Consider the following 10592-nt stretch of genomic DNA (forward strand, 5'->3'; position numbering starts at 1 on the left):
AAATTGTACTTTATCCCCTTAAGTCAATGCACGTTGTGGACACGGAGGTGGGTCACCCAGTTTCTTGTTTTCGTGTGGATAATTTGATTTCATTATTTTTATAATGCAACGTTAAAATAACCTCCGCTACCCTTCAAGTTCGAGCTGACCTCCAGAGGCCCGCCTAGCCGCCGAGGTCTTGTGTTCCATGGCCAGCAGCGCCACTTAGCGGCCACTAAGTCCTGACGAACCCAACGTCCGCTGCATTCAAAGAAGCAGAAGGTGCAACTTCCTCCATTATCTACTAGCTCATTTTAGCAGCGAGCGCCTAGCACGGCAGTGTCGAAACATCACACACCATGAGCTTTGGGGACAAAATGCCAATCTTAGGGATGGCGGCGACAAGGGCGTGACCGTGCTTAGCGAGAAGCACTTTGGAAACACGTAAGGAATTTGACACTTAGCAGAGATAAGTGTTCACCTCTTTTGTGAGTCAGTGGGTGGCCCTGAGAAGGGCCTTTTGGGGAAAGCTGGGCCGGGGGGCCAGGCGCTCGGCAGCATTTAGCCGCCGAAGCCGTAGAGGGTGCGGCCCTGGCGCTTGAGCGCGTAGACCACGTCCATGGCCGTGACGGTCTTGCGCTTGGCGTGCTCGGTGTAGGTGACGGCGTCGCGGATGACGTTCTCCAGGAAGACCTTGAGCACCCCGCGGGTCTCCTCGTAGATGAGCCCCGAGATGCGCTTGACGCCGCCGCGCCGGGCCAGGCGGCGGATGGCGGGCTTGGTGATGCCCTGGATGTTGTCGCGGAGCACCTTGCGGTGGCGCTTGGCGCCGCCCTTGCCCAGGCCCTTCCCGCCTTTGCCGCGTCCAGACATGATCAGAGAGCACGGAAGTCAAGTTTCTGTGCTCCTGTGCCACTCGCAGCCTGTTAAATATCAGGTCTGCGGACCTTTTAGGGGACTGAAGTGGCGGGGGCGGGAAGGCACCCTGGCCCGCCTTGCTGGGCGGTGTCCTGCAGCTAATCGAGGCAGGGGCGGGGACAAGGCCTTTGCTGCACCTTTTGTTTTCTTTCAGGAATTCTTGTTTTCCCTTTCTGCTGCTCCCGCTCTTGCAACTGCTGCAAATCCTTGCTTATTTTTGAACAAATCTCATAGTGACTTTTAATAAAAAATATTAAAAAAGCAAAAATGCTATGCCAATTTATCTGCACAAGGTACTGTTTCTAGAATAGTGTTCATTTGGAAACGTGGATATTCATGAAAAAAAAATTTGTAGTGTTCTAACAGTACCTACTAAATTTTGGCCGATCATGAATATTCTTTCAGAAGAGCACACATATCTATACTATTTCCAGCGGTCATGATTAATAGTAAGTTTTAGGGGAAAGGGATTGAGCTTTAATGATGAGTTACCGCTTACTTTTAAAGCTATCAGTGAATGTCAGGCTTAGGGGTAGTCTTGTTTTAATAAGTTGCATCACTGGTGTTTAGACTAAGTTACAGGACTTTTGCTCACCTTTGACTGATCTGCGACAAAAGAATTTTAAAACACAATAAAATGAAAATGCAGGCGATAAGAAATAACAAATGAGTAGGATAACAACTAGTGTTCTATGTATACAAAAGCTGACAATATATAATTGTTGGCAAATGCCAACATTTTATCAAATTTCACATTCACAGTGAGCATCTTGTATGTAGTATAGTTTAAACAAAGGTAAATACAGTTATCTTACTACATCAGTTTAGGTTTGCTTTAAATTTAGGAACAGATCTCTTAGTCCCTCTCTCTCTCCTTCCCTTTGATGCCATACCTGATGGCTTAGTGCTCTTTGTGCTCAGGGGTCAATCCTGAAGGTCTGGAGGTTCCCTTTGTGGTGCCAGAGTTTGAATCCTGGTGGGCTGTGTACCTGCTGTACAATTAATTGCTCCGAACCAAGAGTGACTATTTAACAGTACAGACCTGGGGCATAGCTCTAATTATAAAAAGTTCTCTGGGATTATATCAGTTCTGACTGGTAAAGTGAATGTGATAGTTATTCAAAAGTAAGGCTTATTGCAGCCAGAATACTTGGGAGAATTTTGATAGTAATTAGAAATGCTTGAATCTACTTTTATCTGAGTGTACCAGATGGTATAGGCTCAGAGACATGTCAGAAAAGAGAGTCGAAGTTTGAAAGTAGTGATGCTCTTGATAGGAAAGGAAAATCATGAAATATACCTCTGCTTAATGGAAAATTTTCAGGTGGAGAGTGTCCTCTGGTATGAGAGGAAACAAATATAGACATGGTTCTTTATGGCTCTTTAGAACATGTGTCTCCAGTACAATTCTATATCTCCGAAATGGTCAGGTCCTCTGCCCTGCCATCTCCTCTGCTCCCCCACACCTCTCCTACTATTTACTCAGAATAGTAACTTCACTCTAAACATTTGAATTTCTGTGTTCTGTAATGCCTAGGTAGAGTGATGTAGTGATACTTCTTATTCTTCTCTTAGTCACTGTGGATAGTGTAAGGGAAGTTTACACACAGAGAACTAATGCAATATCATAAATGAGGTCTATATTTAACTGTGGCTTTCCTGTCATTTTTTTTTTTTTGTTCTTTGGGTTATACCCGGAGATGCACAGGGGTTACTCCTTGCTTTGCACTCAGGAATTACTCCTCGAAATGCTCAGGAGACCATATGGGATGCTGGGAATCGAACCCGGGTCAGCCGTGTGCAAGGCAAACACCCTACCTGCTGTACTATCACTCCAGCCCCCATTTTTTATATCTATTAATAAATGGGTCAATTTCTAGTCTGGTGCAAAATTGATTAGAATGTGTACAGGTTATCAAAGGTAAAATTTTGGATAGGCTATCAAAGAAAAACTTTTCAAATTATCAGGGGTGAGCAAGTCTTTAGAGACTTCATCCACATCACTGTTACAGAGGTAAGTTGTTGGTCAAATAATATATGCAACATAACTTCATCCTTCTGAAAATGTTTGGTCAAGTCTTTTGGTGAATTCAGGTTTATACTCCAGGAAGGGTGAGATTTCCTATTAATAGTTAAGGAAATATATGTTGTTAGATTTGCTTATTTAGGATCTAAATGGCCATGGAACCCAGGAAGAGTTGCATGAAAATAAAATGATGATGGCATCTGCTATGGAAAGACCTTCTACCTAACTCTAATTTTGAAAGCCTATGTCTTAGGAACAAGTTCAGTAGTTATTTAAGAACTGAAAATATGACTAGAGTGATGGACAAGAATCTTTGATTCATAAAAGTATTGAAAAATCTGCATTTTAATTGTATGTATAGGGCTATACAACGCAAAGCTATAGACTGAAAAGGCAAAGGCCCATAACGTGTTGTTTACCATTGCATTGCTCATCGAAGGTGACAAACACCCCCTTCCTCCAGATGCTCATAAAATGCTGTCCTGGCAAATTTAGAATGCTCTATGTATAATTCTATCAGTCTATTTCTTTATATTTGCTACATAATATTATCTCAATTCCCAGAACTTTGTTTTAAATCTCTGATCAGCAATAAATAATCATTTAAAATATCTTTATGTGTTGGTTCTCATATTTAATTCTGCAAGCAGCTGTTGAAATGGTGTCCAGAGACCTAGATTTCTGGGAAATGGAATATTAGTGATAAGCCTCTTAATTATGTGACTAGATAGAATTGGGGTATTAATGAGAAGATGCTTATTTATGGGGTTTAGTTTTAGTATCTGCTGTTTTGCTGTACAATATTTGTGTGATAGTCAGCTAAGCATTATGTATCCTATCTGCATGAATTCTGTTGCATTGTAAACTAAAAGAGATGAAGTTGTATTTGATCATATTTGCCATATAATGTTGGTGCAGCTCCCATTGTTTGTTATGTTCAGAAAATTACTTTTGGTTTTACTGGACCTAGATTACATTTTGTGAGTATGAAGCCCGGGGTGAGGGGGTTATGAAAGATCATATAGTGATTTATGTGGGATTTCTTCATTTCTAATAAATAGCTGTGTCCTTCCTTGCAACGTTGCAAAATTGAATATTAAAATATAAGAAATGCATACAACATTCCACCTAAATGTTGTTAGAGGAATATAGCTACAGGGTGCCTGTCACTATTTACAATATTAAGTAGATGGAATATAGCTGGGCTCTATCACTTCAGTTCATGGCTAATAAAATTTTATAAAATTGTCATTTATCACTGATTCATTTTTTTCCCTAGATGTAGTTGCTTTCTAATGTCCATTCTGGATCTGAAAAATTTAGCAGTCTGATTTTTTTTTTTTTTTTTTTTTTTTTTTTTTTTTTTTGCTTTTTGGGTCACACCTGGCGATGCACAGGGGTTACTCCTGGCTCTGTACTCAGGAATCACTCCTGGCCGTGCTCAGGGGACCATATGGGATGCTGGGATTCGAACCCGGGTGCAGCCGCGTGCAAGGCAAACGCCCTACCCGCTGTGCTATCGCTCCAGCCCCAGCAGTCTGATTTTTTAAAAGAAATTGATGACTTTATATAGACTTGGTTATTTAAAAAATGGATCAGCTTCTCCTGCTCTTTCTTCTTAAAATATCTACGTCTCCAAAACATTGATATGTAACCCAACTTATATACTGATCACTCAAATACTTCTGAAAAACCAACTTCTTTTCTTAAACTCTTATCCATCTTGTAATAGAATTTTCTTCCCCCAGTGCCAATTCCTACTGCTTGTTGCAAAGAACTTGAGAGAGAGCCTGTGTTATTGCTCTCGCGAAAAATCCGATTTTAAATGTAAATTGGGGGAAAGATGAGTTCCTCTTGGTGAAATTGCAAAGAGTAGAAACTGCGGAACAAAGTCCCGCAGGGTTGATTTGCAAAGGACAGAAGGAGAAATAGTATTTTTAAGGAAAATCTGAAAGTTGTCTCAAATGGACCGAAGTTTGCCAGAGAGTTGGGGGAATCAGGAAAGCCCCAGGGCGCCGGTGTTGACACTAGAAGTCCCAAAGAAGGCAGGCATGAAGCCTGAAGACTTTCTGATCCGGTTCCCCAAAATCTCTCATTATTTTGTGCCCGGATTTCGGATATTTTTCTTCTTTTTTAAGGGGCAAGAAACACAACCACGCGGCGGAGCGGAGGAGCCGTCCCCGGCAGCGCGGCGCAGGGCGCAGGCAGCCAATCATCACGCAGCGACTCTCTATATAAAGCCCGGCCCCCGGCGCCCGGGACGCGACGCTCTGACAGTTTAATCTCACTTTTTGCCTCTCCTGCCAGGCAGAAAAATGTCCGAGACGGCTCCCGTGGCTCCCGCTGCTCCCGCACCTGCGGAGAAGACCCCCGTGAAGAAGAAGGCGAAGAAGGCCGGCGCCGCGGCGGGCAAGCGCAAGGCGTCCGGGCCCCCGGTGTCCGAGCTCATCACCAAGGCGGTGGCCGCGTCCAAGGAGCGCAGCGGCGTGTCCCTGGCCGCGCTCAAGAAGGCGCTGGCGGCCGCCGGCTACGACGTGGAGAAGAACAACAGCCGCATCAAGCTGGGGCTCAAGAGCCTGGTGAGCAAGGGCACCCTGGTGCAGACCAAGGGCACCGGCGCCTCGGGCTCCTTCAAGCTCAACAAGAAGGCGGCCTCCGGCGACGCCAAGCCCAAGGCCAAGAAGGCGGGCGCCTCCAAGGCCAAGAAGCCCGCCGGCGCGGCCAAGAAGCCCAAGAAGGCCTCGGGGTCTGCCACCCCTAAGAAAGCCGCCAAGAAGACGCCAAAGAAGGCCAAGAAGCCGGCGGCTGCAGCCGGTGCCAAGAAAGTGGCCAAGAGCCCGAAGAAAGTGAAGGCCGCCAAGCCCAAGAAGGCGGCCAAGAGCCCGGCCAAGGCCAAAGCGCCCAAGCCCAAGGCCGCCAAACCCAAGGCAGCCAAGCCCAAAGCCACGAAGGCGAAGAAGGCGGCGCCTAAGAGAAAGTAAAGTGGAAGCGGGGTCTCCTGCTTGCAAAAAATCTCAAAAGGCTCTTTTCAGAGCCACCCACTAAACTCGAGCGAAAGAGCTTAACGCTAACCTAGTTGGAGCTGCTAGCACGTCTACGCAGTGTTGGGTTTGAGATTGCCGCGGGCTTCCGTGATTGGCTCGTTGTACGCGCGCGCACTGTTGCTTAGCGAAAATTTGTGCTTTGTTTCATTGTCTCCCGAGCAGTGCAGGCGGGAACTGGGTTCTTTTTGCGTTTTTTGCTTTGGCGTCTTGCGGTTCTAAAACAGTCTAGCTACTGGCAGGTCCACAACTTCCAGCCGCTTTCTGCTTGGAACTGCGGGTGGTCAGCTGGCGGTGCGGGATTTTGTATATTTGTTTCGTGCCCCTCATCCCGAGCCTCCAGGTCGGCCAGTACTTGGGCAATAACGCCAGGGTAAGGCGCCCTGGGCTTTGCACCCGATCAGGTTTCGGCGGAGCCAGTGCAGTTGATTCACAGGGCACTGAGCGGGTTTTGTCTTTGGCGCGAATCTGGTCAGCCGATTCTCCACGCCCACACGTTTCCAAAGACAGTGTGGGGAGGCGGGAGTTCGCAACGTGCCCGCATGTTTCTTTCAATGTGCTCTCCCATTGGCTTGCAGCGGCTAGCCAGAGTCGGCCAATCGGAACTTAACTCTGGTTTTATTTGCATAGGAAAATACCAACGAGATGTTGGGTTATTAACTGCCTTTTGTACTTTACTGTCAACACTTAAAACCCATTGTCTCGCCACCCGATCCTGGAGTTTGCTTTTCAAGTTTATCCACGCGAATGCCATACTTCCTTACCCTGCGTTATTATTATTAAAATGCGTCTCGAAGGCACCTTTGTCGGTTTTTGATGCCCTATTTCCCAGATTGCCCACAAATCATTGAAAAGACTCAGGAAGCCGGGTTTAGTTGTCTGATCTCCTTATAGGGCTAAAAGACAGCCCGGAGGAGAAAGTGAAAGGAAGAATCTTTGGGAAGGTGGCTTGCTTGTTTGAATTCGTGGGGATGGGGCTGCGCTCAGCAAAGTGGACTCTCCGAAGATGGGCTGGCTGACTTGGATGCTGCAGTGTTTCCATTCATTCTAGAACTGAGGGTTACACTTATTGTTGTTATTATTGTTTGTCTTTGGGCATCTGGAGATGCTCAGGGGTTACAGCTCTGCATTCAGGAATTACTCCTGGCGTTTCTTGGGACCCTATGGGATGCCAGAGATCAAACTAGGGGTCAGCCACTTGGCAAGGCGAACGCTCTACCCCCGTGTACTATATATATATATATATACATACATATATATAGTATATATCATATAATATATATGTATATATATATATTTAACCTGTCGCAGTTTTTTTTTTTTGTATTACTGAACATTGTTAAGTTTCCCTAAAACAAAGTTTACACTGGAAAGTCAGGAAATTGTCATTCCTGAAATATTACAACTGATAAGGCACGTACCTTGCTCCAGGCTAATTGAGTTAGATTCCTGGAACAAGGTAATTTCTAACATGCCACAATCCCTCATCCCTGAGTTCAGAGTTTGGGTTCCCCTAAGCAACCCCCAATCCCAGTCCTGCCTGGAGAGATTCCTGAGCAGATCAGGGCGTGCCCTCTCATTTCTGCAAGCAAACAAGTGTTGACCTCACTCCAAATGCAATTGGTCCTTGGTATTGACGTGTTACTAACGGACCATTATTCATATTTAAAATAAATGCTTTAATAATTGCTTTTTACTGTTATATTCTTATCCTGTGTCTTTTAAAGTATTTAAAACCATCCTTTTGAGGGCCATACAGCAGGCAAGGGCCTTGCCTTAGATGTGGCTGACCCAGAAGTCCCCAAACAAAATAAGAAAAAAAAGTACCCTCCCCCCCAATAAATCCCCAAACAGGCAAACACCAATAAAAATATCTTTTTGAGTAAGTGTCTGTAGGTGCATGTATTGTCTGGGGTGCTTGTGAATCCCTGAGCCAATCTTCAGAGGGTCATTACTATTTGGATAGTTTGTTATTATTTTTGTTTTGTGGGCCACATCCAGCAACGTTCAGGGGCTACTCCTGGTGCTGCACTCAGAAATTACCTACAAATAGGTTCTAAAAGAAAATCAAAGAAGAAACAAGGCAGAGAGCAGAAATGAGCTGCTTCAACTAGTCAGCAACTGGTAGGCCTGAGCGTGGAGTTCAGTGTCGTTTTCATTATATTGTCTGCTCCCTGATTCTTGACCTACTGTTTCATTATTAAATCAGCCACGAACAGAATCCAATCCAACTGTCGCTCTCTGGGTTCTTCAGATGCCAGGCAAATAAGCAAAGAGACCAGTTGATAGAGATAAAAAATAAAGACAAATACTTTGATGACAGGTGTACCTCATGTACAAAGACAGCAAAGCTGAGGAACTGAACCACACAATCCTTGATGCCATGTTTTATTAGTTCAGGCAGGCATTGGGAAGGAAAAAGTTTGGATAGACAAGTAAAGCGGTTTATATTCAGCACTTCCCAGTAGACCCTGACATTCTTCCTTTTTCTTATTTTATGAGGCGACAGCCAGTGGCACTCAGTGCTCAGGAACCAAATTAGGCCTTCTGCTTGAGAAACTTACGCTTTGCCATTGAACTCAGTCTGTCTCCCTGTCCCCTTCCCAAAGACACATTTAAAAGAGCATCTTTCTGGTTAAAGAAACTTTGGTATATCTACACAATGGAATACTATGCTGCTGTTAGAAAAGATGAAGTCATGAACTTTGCATATAAGTGAATCAACATGGGAATTGTATGCTAAGTGAAATGAGTCAGAAAGAGAGAGACAGCTATAGAAAGATTGCACTCATCTGTGGAATATAAAATAAAATAACAGAATAGGAGACTAACAGCCAAGAATAGTAGAGATAAGTACCAGGAGGTTGGCTCCAAGGCTTGGAACCTGGCCCCACATGCTGGAGGAAGGGGCAGCTCACATAGAGAAGGGAACACCAGGTAAAGTGTGGTTTGAGGACCCGCACGGGACGGGAGATGCACTCTGAAAATAGAATATAGACCAAACACGATGGCCATGTAGTGCCTCTGTTGCAAACCACAACACCCAAAAGGAGAGGGAGAGAAGAAGGGGGAATGCCCTGCCACAGAGGTGGGGTGGGGTGGGGGGGATGTGGTGGGAGGGTGGGAGGGATACTGGGAACATTGGGGGAAGGGACTGGGCACTGGTGGAGGGATATAAACAAAATGCAAACATGAAAGTTCACAAGTTTGTAACTGTAACTCATGGTGATTCACTAATAAAATAAAAAATAAATATAAAAAATGAAAGAGTGTCTTCATGCATGCTCACTGTGAGTTGTCCAAGTCAGAAAATATTTGGGATGCATCACAAGCAACTACACATGATTCTATAGGTGACGTGCTTTTATGTTGGTTTAGGAGAATTATTTGTATTCCTTTTGAGAAGGGCACACAAGGTGCTTTTCAGTGGATGGATCCAACCCAGACCTCCAAACACAAAGTCAGAGCACTACCTTTTTTTTTGAGCTATCATCCCAGTCACAATATTGCTTTTCCTTGAATGGTGCTAGTTTTCAAAAGATTCAGCTTGTCAACATCTTTCTCTGACTCCCAAAGTTTTTGTTGAAGTTTATTTATTTATTTTTGTCAGTTCCAGTGATTGAACCCAGTGTTCATACACAAGGCAAATGCTTTGTATATCTACATTCTGGAATGTAGATCAGTGGATCTAGATCCCAGAATCTTTAAATGAGCATCATATATATATATATATATATATATATATATACATATATATACACATATAATTCATATATGTGCTTTTTAATGATTGGAACACACTTTTAAAAAATTGAATTGTAGTTATATACACATTTTTGAAGCTTCTCTTGGTTGGATTTCGGTTACATAATGTTCCAACACCTGACCCTTCACAGGTGTATTTTTCCCACCAGTAATGGTCCCAGTTTTCTTCCCACACTCCCGCCCCTGCCTGCCACTATGACAGGCACTTTTCTTCTTCTCCCTCCCTCTCTCTCTCTCTCTCTCTCTCTCTCTCTCTCTCCCTCCCTCCCTCCTTGTGGGCCTCTGGTTTCAATACAGATAATGAAAGGTTATCGATATCTATCTATCTATCTATCTATCTATCTATCTATCTATCTATCTATCTATCTATCTATCATCGATCTATCTATATTTTGGGGTTGGTTTAGGGCCACAGCCGGTGATCTTCAAAGGTTACTCCTGGCTCTGTGCTCAGAATGTACCCCTGGTGTGCTCCTTGAACCATATGGGATGTTGGGGATCAAACCCACGTTGGCAAATGCCCTGCCTACTGTACTATTGCTACGGCACCAACATCCTGGATATTTGAAAAAAGTACATTCTGCTACAGGAAGATGAGAGCAGGGGACTGGAGAATTAGTGCACTGGGTAGAATGCTTGCCTTATACCTCCCAACCCTCCCCACCTGGGTTTGATTCCTGAAGCCAATATATAGTTTTCTAAACCCTAACAAGAGTGATTTCTGAGCACAGCTGGATCTGGCCCCCAAACTAACAACATATCCCTGGCTCCCCGCCCCACCCCCACCCCCACCAATAGGTGGGAACAGGAATTTCATTCCTTTGCATGTATTTCATCACTAGTGTGGGTGGAAAGCTCTTCCC

The 10592-nt window shown here is 44.5% G+C and overlaps 2 protein-coding genes across 2 annotated transcripts; one reads left to right on the top strand and one right to left on the bottom strand.

Annotated features, from left to right (window-relative positions):
• Positions 1-525: 525 nt before the first annotated feature.
• On the bottom strand, positions 526-852 carry LOC129402412 (histone H4). Its single transcript, XM_055128925.1, has one exon. The coding sequence runs from the start codon at positions 850-852 to the stop codon at positions 541-543; it is 312 nt and encodes a 103-aa protein (XP_054984900.1). The 3' UTR covers positions 526-540.
• A 4317-nt stretch (positions 853-5169) lies between these two features.
• Positions 5170-9036, top strand: LOC101557217 (histone H1.3). Its single transcript, XM_055128911.1, has one exon. The coding sequence runs from the start codon at positions 5239-5241 to the stop codon at positions 5902-5904; it is 666 nt and encodes a 221-aa protein (XP_054984886.1). The 5' UTR covers positions 5170-5238; the 3' UTR covers positions 5905-9036.
• Positions 9037-10592: the final 1556 nt, after the last annotated feature.

Source organism: Sorex araneus, chromosome 2 (genome assembly GCF_027595985.1).
Source record: "Sorex araneus isolate mSorAra2 chromosome 2, mSorAra2.pri, whole genome shotgun sequence".
In the NCBI taxonomy this organism is placed as follows: Eukaryota; Metazoa; Chordata; class Mammalia; order Eulipotyphla; family Soricidae; genus Sorex; species Sorex araneus.

Excerpts from the sequence above, each read along its gene's own strand:
- LOC129402412 (XM_055128925.1), bottom strand. The coding sequence starts at position 852 with ATGTCTGGACGCGGCAAAGGCGGGAAGGGCCTGGGCAAGGGCGGCGCC.
- LOC101557217 (XM_055128911.1), top strand. The coding sequence starts at position 5,239 with ATGTCCGAGACGGCTCCCGTGGCTCCCGCTGCTCCCGCACCTGCGGAG.